The sequence below is a fragment of the Malus domestica genome, chromosome 05 (genome assembly GCF_042453785.1).
Source record: "Malus domestica chromosome 05, GDT2T_hap1".
NCBI classification, from domain to species: Eukaryota; Viridiplantae; Streptophyta; class Magnoliopsida; order Rosales; family Rosaceae; genus Malus; species Malus domestica.
This window is the reverse complement of record NC_091665.1, coordinates 24,976,148-24,994,021: the sequence shown is the minus strand read 5'-3', so window position 1 is coordinate 24,994,021 and position 17,874 is coordinate 24,976,148. Positions and strand designations below refer to the sequence as shown.

At 41.2% G+C, this 17,874-nt stretch overlaps 2 protein-coding genes across 3 annotated transcripts; both read left to right on the top strand.

Annotated features, from left to right (window-relative positions):
* The first annotated feature begins 783 nt into the window (after nucleotides 1–783).
* LOC103409070 (acetylserotonin O-methyltransferase-like) lies at nucleotides 784–11,489 on the top strand. Its single transcript, XM_029102218.2, has 2 exons — nucleotides 784–1,584; nucleotides 10,972–11,489. The coding sequence occupies exons 1-2, from the start codon at nucleotides 817–819 to the stop codon at nucleotides 11,275–11,277; spliced, it is 1,074 nt and encodes a 357-aa protein (XP_028958051.1). The 5' UTR covers nucleotides 784–816; the 3' UTR covers nucleotides 11,278–11,489.
* A 1,197-nt stretch (nucleotides 11,490–12,686) lies between these two features.
* LOC103422175 (acetylserotonin O-methyltransferase-like) lies at nucleotides 12,687–14,365 on the top strand. Of its 2 annotated transcripts, none has more exons than XM_008360210.4 (2): nucleotides 12,687–13,622; nucleotides 13,856–14,365. In XM_008360210.4, exons 1-2 carry the CDS (start codon nucleotides 12,855–12,857, stop codon nucleotides 14,162–14,164), a joined length of 1,077 nt encoding a protein of 358 aa, XP_008358432.1. In that variant the 5' UTR covers nucleotides 12,687–12,854; the 3' UTR covers nucleotides 14,165–14,365. The 2 variants fall into 2 exon arrangements, with proteins under 2 accessions (XP_008358432.1, XP_028958050.1); XM_029102217.2 differs by having other exon boundaries at nucleotides 12,778–13,622; nucleotides 13,836–14,365.
* The last annotated feature ends 3,509 nt before the right edge of the window (nucleotides 14,366–17,874 follow it).

Here is a 17,874-nt window from a genome sequence, read left to right as displayed (position 1 = left end):
AGATTATATCTATTTGGAAGCCCAATGGTTGCCGAAGATGGTCGGAAAATAGCCTCAAAATTGACTGGTCCGAGGGAAAACTGAAAACTCGCCGAAAACTGGGTAAACTTTAAACGTTCATAACTTCTTCAATACTCAACAAAATTAAGTGATTCAAAAACAAAAATCATACTTCTCGACGAGAAGAAGAGAATGGTACCTTTTTAAATGGCTAAATAGCCGTGGTTTGGCTGAAAAACGGCTCGAAAGTTGCTGACTCATTTTTCAACAGCCACTTTCGAGCTGTTTTCCGGCCAAACCACGGCGAGTTAGTAGTTGAAAAAGGTACCATTCTCTTCTTCTCATTGCTAAGTATGATTTTTGTTTTTGAATCACTTGATTTCGTTGAGTATTGAAGAAGTTATGAATGTTTAAAGTTTACCCAGTTTTCGGCAAGTTTCCGGCAAGTTTTCCAGTTTTCCCTCGAACCAGTCAACTTTGAGGCTATTTTCTGACCATCTCCGGCAATCATTGGGCTTCCAAATAGATATAATCTTATTCTACTCTTTCCTATCTTCATTTTGATGTATTATGAGTCGAATTTGGTTAAGAAACGATTGAGTTATGAAGCTTTGAAATTGCCCAAACTTCCGGCCAAAAGCTTCAGTGGAAGGACCAAAATCATGGATGGTGGACAATCTCAGGGACTACTTCTATTGATTTTAAATCTCAGGGACCAAACTTATGGATGATGCAAATCTCAGGGACCGTTTTGAATAAAAAGCCTATTATATATACCGTGCTAGCTTATAGCCGAAGAGACACAGACATAGAGAGATGGAGGATAATCAAAGTGTGTTAACATGGGAAGAGGAAGAAGAACATGTGAAGGTGGATGTATGGAAATATGTGTTCGGGTTCGTTGAAATCGTAGTGATAAAATGTGCTATTGAGCTCGGGATAGCTGAAGCAATTGAAACCCGTGGAAGCCCCATGACCCTCTTAGAGCTCTCTTCTGCTTTAAGATGCGATCCTTCTCACATTTACCGCATCATGAGGGTTCTAGTACATCTCAAAATATTCAAAGAACAAACCACAATCCAATTAGGCTCCAAAAGTTATGCACAAACACCTTTGTCCCGCTTATTATTGAAATCTGGAGAAAATAGCATGGCGGAACTGATCTTGCTGGAGAGTAGTCCGACAATGTTGGCACCATGGCACAGCCTAAGTTCCCGAGTTCAAGGAAATCTTAGGAATCCAGTGTTTGAGGAACTACACGGTAAGGACCTATGGAGCTTTGGCGTGGCCAACCCTGATCACAACAAACTCTTCAATGAAGCAATGGCTTGTGATGCAAGGTTGGCTGTGCCTGCATTGGTTAAAAGCTGTGTAAAGGTGTTCAAAGGGGTTGGCACACTAGTAGATGTGGGAGGGGGTAATGAGACTACATTGCGCTTGTTGGTTGAGGCTTGTCCTTGGATTCAAGGCATCAACTTTGATCTTCCTCATGTTGTCTCTGATGCTCAGAAGCCTGACCGCATTGAATATGTTGGAGGCAACATGTTTGATTGTGTTCCGAAGGCTGATGCTATAATTATCAAGGTTAGTGTTTATAGTTTGTAAATTAAATATTTAAATCATGATAAAGAGGAATAAAGAATGGTCCGACAAAGAAAGACAGAGAAAAGAAATGTTAGATCTAAATTGACGTATTCGTTAATCACATGATGTGTCCGTAATGCTTACTTATTAAGATCATATATATATTATTTATTAACACATCATGAGTTTTGTTGATGCACAAAATCAGTGGGGACTTTGGTACAACAGAAAGTGTTAAGTTTGTGACCTTCGCTAGATTGCTCCGGTCACTAGTGTGGATAAGTATGTAAATGGATAGAGACAGGGAAGCAAACACAAGATGTACGTGGTTCACCCAGATTGGCTACGTCCACGGAGTAGATGAGTTCTCATTAATTGTGAAGGGTTTACACAAGTACATAGGTTCAAGCTCTCCTTTAGTGAGTACTAATGAATGATTTAGTACAAATGACATAGGAAATATTGTGGGAGAATGATCTTCTTTTATAGAAGAGAGTTTCTAGCTTTGTTTTGACATTGACACGTGTCATTTTGTGATTGGCTTCTGATGTTGACACGTGTCGCGCTATGATTAGCTTATGATGTCGACAAGTGTCATGCTGTGATTGGCCTCCTGGTTGGAGGGAAACTCTTCTGGGTCCTTGACGATATAACGTTAATCGGTGCTCAGTAGTTTCGGGATTGGTCAAGTATGGTACAAACAGTGCTCCCTTAAGTTCCCGAGTGAGGGAAGCTCCTCGGTTGGGGACTTGCAAGATCCAAGTCACTGAGTAATCACGAAACTTCTAAGTACCGAAGTGTGGTATTGTTTTCACTTGCCTTATCTGTCTCATACGTAGATGTGACACTTCCTCCATCCAGGGGTGGTATCTTTAATCGGTGGAGATGCACAAGGTAATGTATCAATTTCACTTGAAGCTTACTTGTAGTTTCAGGCTTGGTCAAGCACGATACAAACCATGTAGTAGGAGTCCCCCAAGTCATCGAGCTAGCAGATATGCTGAAAGAGGTGACAGACAAGGTAAGCAATCAGAGCTCCCAGCAATCAATCCCATATCAGAAATTTGATTTCGAGTTCAGGTTGATTGTTCTCATTCTCCCTATCTTGCAGGCAGCAGGAAGGATAAAGAGAAGAAAAATGAGAAGAGATGATATGAGATACTTTTGCTTTTGAAAAAGTAACTTTTCACAGGCTTATTCTTGAACTGGGCTGGAGGGTTTTCTGGTTTCCTCAAGAGTATAAGGCCGACTCAAGAATTTAAGGGTCAAAACAAGTCCATCAAATCAAGAGTGCGTTCGACCTTGATGATATGGGATACCTTTGCTATTGACAAAGTAATAGATGAATCGGCATGTGTTCTGTTGCGTTTGTCTTCACATGCTTCCTTGTATACTTCTCACTTGCCCTATCTGTTCCTCAGGCAGATGTGGTATCTTTTCTGGAAGCATAAGATGTTGAAGATGAGTACTCAAGAGCAATGCCAGGTAAATAATTAGGCAAGGGGTTCCAGGCAGTCAGTTTTTGACTGGAAGCTTGATTCCAAGTGCTGACTGATTGCTCTCTTTCTCTTTGTCTTACAGGTAAAAACAAAGGCAAATGAAAAGACGGGGAAAAACATGATATAGGATACTCTTGCTTTTGACCCTGATGATATGAGATACTCTTACTCTGGTGTGGCTGGTTTGCGTAGGTATTATTGGGGGGGGGCGGGAAGAAAGCTGAGTATTTCGAGAGGCTTCGTTGGGAGTGCCTTCTCAGATATGAGGAATGGTTGAGCATTTTTGCAGGTCTGCCTGTTCATGGAGGATGGAAGTTGGTTTGTAATAAGACTTTGTTAGTGACTATAACTCTTGTTGGGCATAAGTGCTCCCCTAGTTGAGTTGTCAAGCTTGAGGGTTTTTGATTATTTGTGAATGCTAGAAGTTCACATGTACAAGTTGTACCACTCGTCTTCTGGTAGGTGGAATGAATGGTGAGTTGCCTTCATCACTTGGTTGGTGGTACGAAGGTGAGTTCCTTCATCACATTTCATCACCTGGTTGGTGGTACGATGATGAGTTCCTTCTTCACTTGGTTGGTGGTATGAATGGCAAGTTGCCAAATGATATTAGAGTATGAGTTGTACATTTCATCACCTGGTTAGTGGCATGAAGGAGAGTACGGGTTATACATTTCATCACCTAGTTGGTGGCATGAAGATGAGTCTCTTCTTCATCTGGTTGGTGGCATGAGTGGCAAGTTTCCAAATGATATTAGAGTACATGTTGTACATTTCATCACCTGGTTGGTAGCATGAAGGAGAGTACGGGTTGTACATTTCATCACCTGGTTGGTGGCATGAAGATGACTTCCTTCTTCACATTTCATCACCTGGTTGGTGAGAATAAGGGCAAGGTGTCGAGGCATATTGTAGCAAGTGTTGAATGACACAAAGTATGTTGAACCCTTTCAAAGCACAGTTGGCTTATGTATGAATGTGTTGGAATGTATGATTGAACGAATATACTGTGAAGCTGTTCGTTTATTTGTATAGTCTTGTTGACATATACTTAGACTTTGTTTCATGTTGGAAGAATTCATGTTGAAGCTTTGAACCCGAGTGTTTCATTGCTAGGAATGTAAGAGGATTATGACCAAGTTGTCTAAATCAGCTTTTTATTGAATTCATGCCAAATAGTCTTCGTTACATATGATGCTGAATGGTTGCAGCTTAACACTTGTACAATGTGAGTTTACTTGTAATAGTACTTCAAGTGATCAGCGTTCCATAGATGGCCAAGGGTCTTGCCATTAGAGCTTCTAAGCTTAAAGGAGCTAGGGCGACTGATGCCAACAACTTCAAACGATCCATCCCAGTTTGGACTAAGTGTTCATTCACTCGGTACTTTGTCGCAGAGTAATCTTTTCTTTAATACCTAGTCCCCCACTTTGAAAGAACGAGGTTTGACCCTTGAGTCATAGTAGTTGAAGATGCGCTGCTTGTAGGCGACATTCCTCAAGTGAGCCTGATTTCTGTGTTCCTCGACTAGATCTAAGTTGAGGGTAAGTTGTTTGTCATTTTCACTTTGCACGTAGTTCTGGACTTGGAACGTTGCTTGCTCAAGCTCAACTGGGACAACTGCCTCTGTACCAAAGGCAAGTGAGAATGAGGTTTCTCCTGTTGATATCTGATACGAAGTGCGGTATAACCAAAGAACTTGGGGTACAAATTATGGCCAACAACCTTTAGCCTTGTCCAAGTTGGTTTTCAAAGTTCGCTTGATTATTTTGTTGATGGCTTCAACTTGTCCATTAGACTGGGGATGAGGTGGGGAGGCAAAACATAAGTTGATGTTGAACTTAGAGCAGAACATCCTGAACTTATTGTTGTTGAACTGTCGCCCGTTGTCAGTGACTATTGCATTGGGAATACTGAATCTGCAAAGGATGTTCTTCCATATGAAGTTTTCTATTTTTGCCTCAGTAATGGTTGTCAAGGGCTCAACTTCGGCCCATTTTGTGAAGTAATCAACTGCAACGATTGCATAGCGGACATTGCCCTTCCCTGCAAGCATTAGGCCGATCAAATCAAGTCCCCATTGAGCGAAGGGCCAAGGGCTAACCATAGGAGTGAGCGGCTCGGGAGGGGAGTGAAGAATAGTTGCGTAGCGTTAACACTTATCACATGAGCAGGATATTCTGATGGCATCTTGGTGGAGTGTTGGCCAGTAATATCCTTGGCGAAAAGCCTTGTATGCTAGGGATCGAGATCCAGCATGATCTCCGCAGACTCCTTCATGTATTTCTCGAAGGATAGTTTCTGCCTCTGCGGGTGTAAGGCATCTTAGGTATGGTAGGTTGAAACCCCGCTTGTAGAGTTGGTCATTAATGATCAAGTAACGGGTAGCCTTGTATTGAATCTGCTTAGCTTGGACTTTGTCATTTGGAAGGGTGCCATGAGTAAGGAATCTATAAATCGGGGTAATCCAACTATCCCCCCATTGTAAATTGCACATTTCTGCAGCCATGGTGCTTGGTGCTGCCAACAATTCGACTTGAATTTTTCTCCAAATCTTGTCTTCCACCGCTAAGGCGAGGTGAGCCAAAGCATCTGCATAACTATTTGCCGCTCGAGGAGTTTAGGTGATCCGGTAGTGGAAGTGCTTGAGCAACAATTGTGTTTGTGCCAGATATGCTGCCATAGAACTATCTTTAGCGTCAAAGTTATTGGTGACCTGGTTAACCACCAATTGGGAGTCACTTAAGATATCAATTTGTTTAACCCCAAGGTGTTTGGCCAAATGTAAGCCTGTTAGGAGGGCTTCATATTCGGCCTCATTATTCGACGCCTTGAATTTGAAACGAAGAGCATACTCCATCGCCACTTTGTCAAAGGTCGTAAGGACTAATCCTGCTATACAACCCTGTTGGTTGGACGAGCCATCAACATATAGACTCCATGTTGGGGCTGTTGGTTCTATTTTCTGAGCTTCCGAGGGTAATGAAACCACTTCTTTAGGCGTAGAAACAATGTTAACATGATATGTAAAGTCGACGATAAAGTCTGCCACTGCTTGGCCCTTCTTAGCTGGCTTTGGTTGGTAGGAGATGTCAAACTCACCCAATGTTATCGCCTATTTGATCATTCGTCTTGAAGTGTCAGGACTTTGGAGTATCTGTCAAAGATGATGATTGGTAAGCACGATGATGGAGTGTGCTTGGAAGTAAGGGTTAAGTTTTCAAGCAGACATGACCAATACTAGAGCCAATTTCTCAATGTTGGAGTATCGTGTCTCCGCATCTTGTAAGGCCATGCTAGCAAAGTAGACAGGCCGTTCGACATTACCATCATTTCGAATGAGAACGGAACTTACTGCTGAAACCGATACCGACATATAGATAATGAAAGTGTCACTAATCTCAGGTTTGGAGAGCAGATGGGCTTTACTCATGTAGTCTTTGAGGTTCTTGAATGCCTCGGCATATTCATCAGTCCATGCAATGTACTTCTTACTTCCTTTAAGTGTTTTGAAGAAAAGAGCACATCTGTCTGTGGCTTTAAAGATGAACCTAGTTAAGGCTGCCACCTTGCCGGTAACGCTCTGGATGTCTTTTGAAGTTACTGGTTCCTTCATGTCAAGGATTGCTTTGATCTTCTCAAGATTAGCCTCAATGCCTCGTTAGCTTATCATGAAGTCTAAGAATTTGCTAGAGCCTACGCCAAAGGCACATTTGTTGGAGTTTAACCTCATTCGATACCTCTTTAGAATGGTGAAAGTTTCAGATAGGTTGGTGATGTGTACGTCAGCATGTTTTCTCTTGACTAGCATATCATCAACGTAAACTTCCATGCTTTTCCCAATCTGTTCGGCAAACATCGAATTGACTAGTCTCTGATAAGTCACCCCTGCATTCTTTAGGCCGAAGGGCATGACTTTATAGCAATATAGTCCCCTGTCAGTAGTGAAGGCTGTGTGTTCTTAGTCCGGAGGGTTCATGAGGATTTGGTTGTATCCTGAGTAAGCATCCATGAAGCTTAAGAGTTCACACCCTGCCATAGAGTCTATAAGTCTGTCTATGAGAGGAAGAGGAAAGCTATCATTCGGGCATTCTTTGTTTAGGTCGGTGTAATCGACACACATTCTCTATAAGACCTTTTGGAGCAGAAGACTTTCCTTGGTCAGATTCTTCTTAACAAGGACAACATTTGCTACCCACGTTGGATAATTGACTTCGTGGACGAAGCCCATGCCTTTGAGTTTTTCAACTTTTGTCTTCATTGCCTCGTACCATTCAGCGTTATAAGATCTTTGCTTCTGTCTCACTAGCTTGGTCTTAGGATCAATACTTAAGCGATGACAGATGATATCGGGCGAAATGCCTGGCATGTCCTCGTATGACCAGGCGAAGACCTCAGTGTTCTCTTGCAAAATAGAGATCAATGCCAACCGAATAGGTGGTGACAAAGTGGTGCCAATCTTCACCATGCGATCTGGATAATCTTTTGAGATAGAAACCTTCTCCAGCTCTTCAGCAGGTTATGCTTGCTGGGTGAAAGAGTCATCTCGAGGATCGTCAGGTTGACTGTTGCCACCGTGAAGATCCAAGTTGGCTTCGTCCGGGCTAGTCTTTATGACTTGATCATGTATAGAAAATGTTTCCTTGGGCACAGGCAGGTGCTGTTGCTTGACCGAAGTGTTGTAACATGGCCGTGCACTAAGTTGATTTCCTCTGATGTAACCATTGCCATAGAGGGTTGGAAATTTCATCAACAACATATGTGTGGATACCATGGCCTTGAGATCATTGATGCCTGTGCGTCCAATGATAACATTGTATGCCATTGGGCAATCAACCACCAGAAAGTTAGTGGTAATGGTAGTTGTGTAAGGGCCCTGTACCAATGGTGAAAGGTAGGTGTATGCTCCCTAAATATTGCACAATATCACCGGAAAACCTTATCGGAGGATAATCGAGCAATCAAGCAAGTGTTCAGCTACATTAAGTGCCCTGAAAGCTTCAGCAAACATGATATGACCGAAGCCCCTGTGTCTACCAGGATTCGTTGTACTTCAAAGTTGGCTATGTGAGCCTCCACGATCAGTGGGTCGTTGTGAGGGTAGATGATACCTCTTTCTTCCTCAGGGTAGAAACATATTGGATCCCAGTTAGGCTTTTGATACTTGCCTCCCCTGATGTCTTCCACGTGAAACACTTGGTGGCCATGCCTTAAAGCTCGTTCGCTGTTTTTCAAGGCCCTATTGGAAGATTTAGATATAGGTGTGATGCCGGTTATGGAATATATCACATTCACTTGACGTTGGTTACAATTATCCTTTGACGAGTGAAGAAAGAATCGATCAATTTTTCCTTCACCTGCCAAAGCTTCAATATGATCACGAAGAATGATACACTTCTCGCCGTCATGGTCGTTATGCTTGTGGTAGTAGCAAAACGTGCCCGTGTTCTTTGTAGGGTTGTAACCCGACTGCCTTGGCATTGGCTTCGGTATCAGGTGTGCTATGCTAGGGTAAATGGCCACGCATGTGGCATTCAAGGATGTGCATGTCTCATACCTCAAGGTAGGGCCTGTCCTGACACGTGCTTAGCCCACTGTGTTGACTGCCTGAGGACGGGCATTATTGTGGTGATACCCTTGGTTATCGCGATAGTGTCCCTTACTCCTTTTACTAAAATGAGACTGGTGAGGATGGAAATCTTTCCTTTTGCCCTGAGGTTGATATGTCTGTTGACTTGGCGAAGTATTAAGTAAGGTAGGGGGAGGCATCGCTGCGGTTTGGAAGGTCGAGGTCTTCTCATTTGGTTGGATTTGGTTTCCACTCCCTACTTGTTGATAAGGGGTGGCTGTGAGGGGTTTCCCTTGATATGTCATTGCCTCGGCGGAGGCATGGTTGTAAGCCTATGCCATCACCTCAGAGTAAGTCTTCCAAGTGTTGGCATTGATCATGTACTTGAAGAAACAATCATGTAGGCCTACCGTGAAGGCTTTGAGGGCAGTCTTGTCGTTTGCCTCGGCACAATGGGAATACTCATAGCTGAAGCAGCCAGCATACATACATAATGACTTGTCTGGCTTCTAGCGAATAGTGTACAAGTCATCCGCAGAGTGCAAGTGATTGATCTGGCAAAATGTGTTGAGAACCAAACAGTTTCCTTAATTCCTCAACGGAGTCTACCGTCTCAGGTGGAAGACGGCAATTAGAACTCCGCCATAGAGGGTGGAGAGGAAGAGAAGACATCGCTATTCATCGGTGTGCATCCGGTATGCCATGGTGGACTCAAAGAGGTTAAGGTGTTCAATCGGGTCCTCATTTCCAGTATAGAGTTACAAGCCAAGCTTTTGCTTTGTCTTTGCTTGGATAGGAGTGTCGAGGATCCTCTTTGTAAAAGGGTCAGGCCTAGGTTGGTTCCAATCAGGTATCTCGGCTTATCGTTCGGCCTTCAACTTGTTTACTTCCTTAAGGAGCTGTAGGACAAGAGGGTCCTGAGTGGAGTCATGTACTACTGGAGCTTCTTTCGTAAATCTCCATCTCTTCTTGGAAGTAGGAAGGTTTGATTAAGAGCATGTGATTTTTCCCTGGACTCGCTGTACTGACTTCCAAGGTATGTATGTTGGAACATCTCTGAGTCCCCTATACCTTCGTGTTCCTTTATGACTTGTTTCCCCTTCCCCAAATTGGTAGATGGCCTGGGACATGAGAGGGGATCGAGTCTTTCAAAGACCCTTGGGTCATTGATCTTCGAGCTTACATGGATGGGATTGTCTTGATGTTGCTTTAGGAAGTCTCGACAGTCGCGAAAGACGGCTTTCGATCCTTCCACTCATTCTGTAAGGAGGTGTCTTCCTCCACTCCTTCTGCTTCGGGTCGAAGCAGCTGGGTTGAGAGAAGTCTTATCTTGGTCGCCATTTCGATGAGTAGCTTACTCCTCAACAGGAATACCCATGCCGAGGGCAAATGACCCTCCGTGTTGGGGGCACCCAGTTGATGGTTGACTTCCACAGGGGTGATGAGCTCGTGTGTTTTAGTATATCTAGCCTCGTGGAGCATCTCGAAGACCTTCTCATACTGCTCTTGGAGGATCTCATTCTTCATTGCTATCTTGTTGTTCTGAGCTTCCAGCTCATCGACTTTAGCCAGAAGAGCAAACTTCTTTTGTTCATTCCTTCGTTGCTTCACACCAGGTGCAAGAGGGGTGTCATTTTGTGTGCTGTGGCATCCTTCGCTCCCCATGTTGGAAAGGGATGCCTGGTCAAAAGAGAGTGTACGAATGGTGGAAACCAGCTTAACAAAGTTGAAGAGAGTGGGAATAAGTGTCATTCCCACAGACGGGGCCAAATGTTGATGCACAAAATCAATGAGAACTTTGGTACAACAGAAAGTGTTAAGTTTGTGACCTTCGTTAGATTGCTTTGGTCACTAGTGCGAATAAGTATGTAAATGGATAGAGACAGGGAAGCAAACACAAGATATACGTGGTTCACCCGGATTGACTACGTCCATGGAGTAGAAGAGTTTTCATTAATAGTGAAGGGTTTATACAAGTACATAGGTTCAAGCTCTCCTTTAGTGAGTACTAGTGAATGATTTAGTACAAATAACATTAGGAAATATTGTGGGAGAATGATCTCCTTTTATAAAAGAGAGTTTCTAGCTTTGTTTTGACATTGCCACGTGTTGTGTTGTGATTGGCTTCTGATGTTGACACGTGTCGTGCTATGATTGGCCTCCTGGTTGGAGGGAAACTCTACTGGGTCCTTGACGGTCTAACATTGACCGGTGCTCAGTAATTTCGGGATTGGTCAAGTATGGTACAAACAAGTTTCAAAAAGAGGGTTATTCCTCAACAAGATATGTTACGTTAATTTACGTTTTCTTCATTTGCAGTGGGTTCTTCACGACTGGGGAGACGATGATTGCATCCGTATCCTGAAGAAGTGCAGGGAAGCTATTCCTATAGACAAAGGGAAGGTGATCATCGTAGAAGCTGTTATTGACGAAAAAGATGAGAAAGCAAACTCAAAGTTAAAAAAGGCGAGACTGATGCTGGACATGGTGATGATCGCCCATACTGGCACAGGCAAAGAAAGGACCATGGAGGAATGGGAATATGTTCTTGGGGAGGCTGGCTTTAGTCGACACACAATCACACCTATTCATACCATCCAATCTGTTATTCAAGCTTTTCCTTAAATTTAAAGAATACAATGTTAAGGGTGTGGATTTGTATTCTCAAATAAGTGTTTCCTTGTATTTTTCCAGTTACTTTGTGGTGTTTTTCCTGTTGAAACTTGTAAGATTGTCAAAATTGTTAAGTTAATTACCTATTACTCTTGCTTTGTGTAACCTGTATGTAGTGTTTCGAAGATTGGCAATAAATTTTATGAAATGAGTTGTGGCTGCTATGTACCTTTCTATCTCAGTAGGAATATTTTTGGGAAATGAGTTTTTCCAATGTCTTTTTGCGTTAGCTTTGTCTTTTGATGTCCTTTGAGACAAAAACAAAGGATAAAACGTGATCTACTTGGCGACTTAACTTTTCCTTTTCTTTTAAAGCTTAGCCTTACGGTAATTGTTCTATTTGATTTACCTAGTTAGAAGCTTTCATAGTAATGCGTCATGAACCGTTATGATCTACCAGTTTGGAGTTATTATTAGCAAAATTGGATTTCCTTTGCCCAAGAATATCGACGTTTTAGATTAAATTTATTTCATACTTTTGTCATGATAAAAACTCAACAGAAGGCTTTCTATGTTGATATGAGGCTGTGAGCGTGAAGTTGATTTCAACAGTTATTTTCTAGACGCTAATTAAGCTCAGCTTGCTCCGTTGCACAAAGTAGATGCTCGTTTTGATTTCTTTTTCCCCCACAATCTAGCTGCTGGTGAATGAATGAAGCACTCAGTTTACCAAACCCTAATCCGAACACGTGTAGCTCGATCACATTAACTGATGTCAAGTAACAAAGCCCTGCGCATCTATGCTTATTTATTGTTCCGGTTACTTGGCGCCAATACCAGGTTCATTTGTAGGAACTGATATATTCATTATTATTTCACTCCTCTTGTAGTTTATGCCTAACTATTCTCCTTGGGACTAAAAGTTTCAGTGGTCAAATCTTTCGAAATCTACATTGATTGCATTTTAGTTTAACCCTTTTCTTCAGACACTAGGCATCGTCGAAAAAGTGCTTTCCGTTCAAAATAGCATATACAAATTATTGGGAGGGGACCGGTTATAATTTTCCTTTAAACATGAAACAGCTTTATTTTGATCAGCTTTATTTACAATTTAGTGATGTCTAGTCGGTACCGTATCTACATAGATCCTTCCTTTTTGTTGTTTTAATTTACTAAACTCCCAAAACATCCACCTCATCACATGTATCTTGTGGAGCTTGATGTTACAGCTTATATAAAGTGCCTTAACTAATTTACACTAATCCAATTTTCTTAGAACACATACTTTTTCAGCAAGCACATTTTCCCTATGTACCTAATACTTTGGTAAAAATTGTATCAAAGATTGAGCAATTGTGGAAAAGGATTTGAACCAACCGCGCATAGGATTCCATGGGATATATACTATTTATAATAGGAAATTTATATTAAACATATAGTAATTGAATCTTTGGTAAAACCCAATCAAATTGATGGGTTACATCAATGCTAATCACATGTAATTAACCAAAGCATAAACTGCAATCTCTTCTCCTAAATATTATATATACAGTGCTAGCTTATAGCCCAAGACACACACACATAGAGAGATGGAAGATACTCAAAGAGTGTTAACATGGGAAGAGGAAGAAGAACATGCCAAGGTGGATGTGTGGAAATATGTTTTTGGGTTTGTTGAAATCGCGGTGGTAAAATGTGCCATTGAGCTCGGAATAGCTGAAGCAATTGAAAGCCATGGAAGCCCCATGACACTCTTAGAGCTCTCATCTGCTCTAAGTTGTGATCCTTCTCACCTTTACCGCGTCATGAGGGTACTAGTCCACCTCAAATTATTCAAAGAAATAACCACAAACCAATTAGGCTCCAAAGGTTATGCACAAACACCTCTGTCTCACCGGCTACTGAAATCCGGAGAAAATAGCATGGTGGCGCTGATCTTGCTGGAGAGTAGTCCGGTAATGCTGGCACCATGGCACGGCTTAAGTGCCCGAATTCGAGGAAATATTAGCAATCAATTGTTTGAGGAAGTACATGGGGAGGACTTATGGAGCTTTGGTGCGGCCAATCCTGATCACAGCAAGCTTTTCAATGATGCAATGACTTGTGATGTAAAGGCAGCTGTGCCTGCAGTGATTAAAAGTTGTATAGAGGTGTTCAAAGGCCTTGAGACAATAGTAGATGTCGGCGGGGGAAATGGGACTATGTTGCGCTTGTTGGTCGAGGGTTGCCCTTGGATTCGTGGCATTAACTTTGATCTTCCGCATGTTGTCTCTGCTGCTCAGGATTGTGATCGCGTTGAGAATGTTGGAGGTGACATGTTTGATCGCGTTCCAAAGGCTGATGCAGTAATCATCAAGGTAAGCAATAAGCATTTATACTTTTGTTTATGGTAATACTAATAGAATTCGTCATATGTTAATTAATACGTCAGCTTTCACATATCAAGTGGTCTGCTAATGCCATAATTTGAGAAGAAAAAAATTAATGTTAAGGGTGGCTCTTCTAGCCTTGCTCTCTTATTATCTCGCTATAAATTTTCTTGCTCAACAAAATCGTGTTATGATACACAGTGCAAGTTGGTTGATTGTAGGGGGTTCTTCATAACTGGGGTGACGATGACTGCATTCGTATCCTTAAAAAGTGCCGGGAAGCCGTTCCTAAGGACACGGGGAAGGTGATCATCATAGATGCCGTTATCGACGAAAAATATGAGAAAGAAGACAAGAAGCTAGCAAATCTGAAATTGATGTTAGATATGGTGATGATTGCCCATACTAACAAAGGCAAAGAAAGGAGCTTGAAGGAATGGGAATATGTTCTTGGGGGGGCTGGCTTTAGTGGACACACTATCACACCTGTTCCTGCTATCCAATATTCTGTTATTCAAGCTTTTCCTTAAATTTAACGAACACAAAGTTAATGATGTGAATTTGTATTCTCAAATAAGTGTTTCATTGTAATTCTAAGTTTACTTTGTGGTCCCTTTGTCTTGCTTTGTGTAGTGTGCTTTGCAGTATTTGGATGGTTGGCAATTAAAATTTGTGGAACTTGTTGTGGCTGTTGTAAGCCTTTCTATCTTAATGGGCATGTTTTTGGGCAATATGGTGCTATGCGAATATGGAACTTAATTGCAGGCAATGATGCTGATAAATAAAGGGCAAAGTTTTAAAAGAAATTTCACAAAACCACTTATCCAACTATGAGACTAAAAGCTTGAGGAGTAAAAACACTCCAACATGCACATCAAAAATTAGACCTTCGCCCTTCATCTTTTATCTACTTTAGAATTTAAGGTATCATTGTAAGGCGTATATTAAAACACGACACATTAAGAACGACAACCATGAGCATGCATGAAACGTAGAATGAATGGAGAACTTACCTGAGGAAGCTCCTGCCATGGAGAGTCTTCTCCACTCAAGCAGTCGTAAGTCCTTTTGCTAGGGAAATGGGGTTTAGCACAAAGCAAAGATGATTACTGTGAGTGCAGGGACTTCCTAATATATTAATGACTATCCCTATAATCTGACCTATTAGCTGATTATATGAGACATTCCATATCAATTAGGGTATCATAAGAGTCCTAAATGGTAATGATTTCTTTGTCAACTAATTAAGGTTTTCAAGATTAATTGCACTAAATAAGGACTCCTAAACCTAACTAGATAAGGCTCCATGATTTCTTCAACTATAAACTCATATTGGCCGAGTTGCTTGTATGTCAAGAAACAGCGAGCACTCGTTCTTTGACACTCACAACTTACATTCTCTCCCTTGAGGGTCCAAGAACATGATCCTTACTTGACTAAAGTGATAGGTGATCACTGAGTCCCTCAAATTTGCAAATATACCTTTAACAACCTTTCACTAGTAGTTTAAATATTGGATTACAGAAAATAACATGTAATTGCTTCCACATGTGTACTCTATTACCACAAATATTAAATTATGAGCACTATGTTGCTAACATCTTTCGTTAATTCAGGTTGATAAGCAGAAAACCAACTCTTGAACTGAGACTCAAGCAAGCATGGCTCATATTTTGTCAAATAAAACAAAAATGTGAGAACAAAACAATCAGTATAAGAAATCCAACATATCAGTTTAAGGAAACATAACAATAAGAGAGAGAAGAGGAACATGTGAGTGTTTTACTCCTTCTCATTAACAGAATCAAAAGTCTCTCGCATACTCATATTGTAGTTATGCTTCTTCAACACTACAACTGCCAAACCCTTGGTCATGGGATTAGCCGTCATGAGATCAGTGCCTACATGTTCAATATTCAGAAGACCCTTTCTCACTTCATCTCTAACATCCAGATACTTTATATCCAATTGCCTGCAAGTAATAGGTCTCTTGTCGTTCCTTGAAAAGAAGACTACTGCTCTATTGTCACAATATATAGTTATTGGTCTCTCAATTGAATCAACAACTTTCAGTCGTCCCTTGATAAAGTTTCTTAACTAGATTGCAAGCTTAGTAGCAGTATAGCAGCCAATAAATTTAGCCTCCACGGTTGAGGAAGCTATTACCTTTTTTTTGGAGCTTTTCTATGAGACAACACCATCAGCCAACAAGAAAACATATCCACTAGTTGATTTTCAATCATCCACACAGCAAGCCAAGTCAGAGTCTGAGTAAGCAACCAACTCAAGATTTTGAACTTGTGTATAACACTAGAACAAGGTCTTTAGTCCTTTTAAGATACTTAAGTACCTTTTTTTGCAGCAGTCCAGTGAAGAACACTAGGATTGGATTAGAAACGACCCAACATACTCACAGCAAATGCTAGGTCAGGCCCTAGTACAGGCTTGAGCGTACATAAAACTGCCAACAAGTGATGCATAAGGCTTGTCTTTCATCCATGTCCTCTCCAAATCATTTTTTTGGGCATTGGTCAGTGCTGAACTCGTCTGTCTTTGCAATGGGAAGCTCTCCACCTGCACCCCTTGTCCATATTGAGCCTCTTCATTACTCTATCAATATAGGTCTTTTGGAAAAAAACTAGCATTCTCTTTGATATGTCCCTCTTAATCTCAATACCTAGTACAAAATGAGCTTTACCAAGATCTTTCATATCAAAACTCTCAGTAAGCATGCCTTTAGTTGAGTGCAGTAAAGACAAATCTGAGTTCGCAAGTAAGATTTCATCCACATATAGTACTATAAAAATAAACTTTGAAACACTGACCTTAAGGTAGATGCAGTCATCTGTCTTGTTTCTTCAAAACCAAAAGTAGTAACAACTTGATCAAATTTAATGTACCACTGCCAATAGGATCGTTTTAAACCATAGGTCAATTTGTTGAGCCTGCAAACCATGGATCATTTTCCTTCCTCAGTAAAACCAGGTGGTTGATTCATGACTTTATCTTCATGTAAATCACCAAAAGAAAGACTGACTTAACATCCATTTGATGCAGTTCTAAGTTGTCAAGGCCATTATTACTCTCATGGAGGCCTTGGATGAGACAGGAGAGAATGTCTCATTGTAATCAATGCCTTCTTGTTGCGTGAATCCCTTAGCCACAAGCCTGACTTTGTCTCTTTCAATCTCTTCTAGTGCATTTCTTTTGGTTTGGAACACCCATTTGCAGCCTATGGGTTTTGCATTTGGTGGAAGAGGAATCAGTGTCCAAACATGATTCTTTTCCGTTGCTTCAAGTTCTTCTGTCATGGCAGCATGCCAAAGATTAGCTTGATGGCTGTTGAAAGCTTGTTTGAATGACAATGGATCATCTTTATCTCCAATGTTATACTCCACTTCTTGCATATACACAAAATCAGGTAATAACACATGTTTCTTTTGCCTAGTCGAATGCATTAATGTCATTTATGCTGGTTCTACAGGTTGCATCGTTGCATGATCTTCAATGACTTGTGCTGCAAAGTTGTGATCATTAATGTCTGTAGGGATCAGTTCTTCCAAATTCGTTGTCATATCCACATTTGGTAGAGTTGCATTATCAGGGGCCAATATGACAGGGAGGGTAATTGAAAAGTCTTGTGCTGCAATCAAATCATTCTCACCACATCTTATTTCTTCAAACTTGATACTTGGATGCTGTACTTTATTGCTGCTTTCTTCTTCAAACTCGGAACTTGAATGCTGCACCAATTCCTCTTCCAATCTCAAAGAATTCAGCATTGTTGGTCTCTTGTAGTCTGGTATGGGAATTAAGGCGGTAGAACTTAAAACTCTTTGATTTCTCAGAATATCCAATGAATCTACAACTTGTAGTTCTTGGATCCGGCTTTTTCTCATGAGGGTTATACAAACGAGCCTCTGCTTGGCAGCCCCAAATGTGAATATGATTGAAGCCAGGCTTCCTACCTGCCCAAGCTTCAAAAGGTATTACTTGAAGTGACTTGTTGGGAACCCTATTCACTGTGTAATTGGCTGTTTTAAAAAGTGGTAACTGAGACCTTGAAAATATGGATTGAATCATTGTCCTTTAAGGTCCTATTCTTTTTTTCTCCAACATTGTTTTGGTGTGGAGTCCCTGGAGTTGTATATTGAGCTACAATGCCATATGCTTCAAGATATGTTGCAAAAGCACCTTTATGTTGACCAGTTTTTGTGAATCTGCCAAAATACTCACCACC

Coding starts and splice junctions, on each gene's coding strand:
- LOC103409070 (XM_029102218.2), top strand. CDS start 817: ATGGAGGATAATCAAAGTGTGTTAACATGGGAAGAGGAAGAAGAACAT. Junction 1,585..10,971: donor CTGATGCTATAATTATCAAG/GTTAGTGTTTAT, acceptor CTTCATTTGCAG/TGGGTTCTTCACGACTGGGG.
- LOC103422175 (XM_008360210.4), top strand. CDS start 12,855: ATGGAAGATACTCAAAGAGTGTTAACATGGGAAGAGGAAGAAGAACAT. Junction 13,623..13,855: donor CTGATGCAGTAATCATCAAG/GTAAGCAATAAG, acceptor GGTTGATTGTAG/GGGGTTCTTCATAACTGGGG.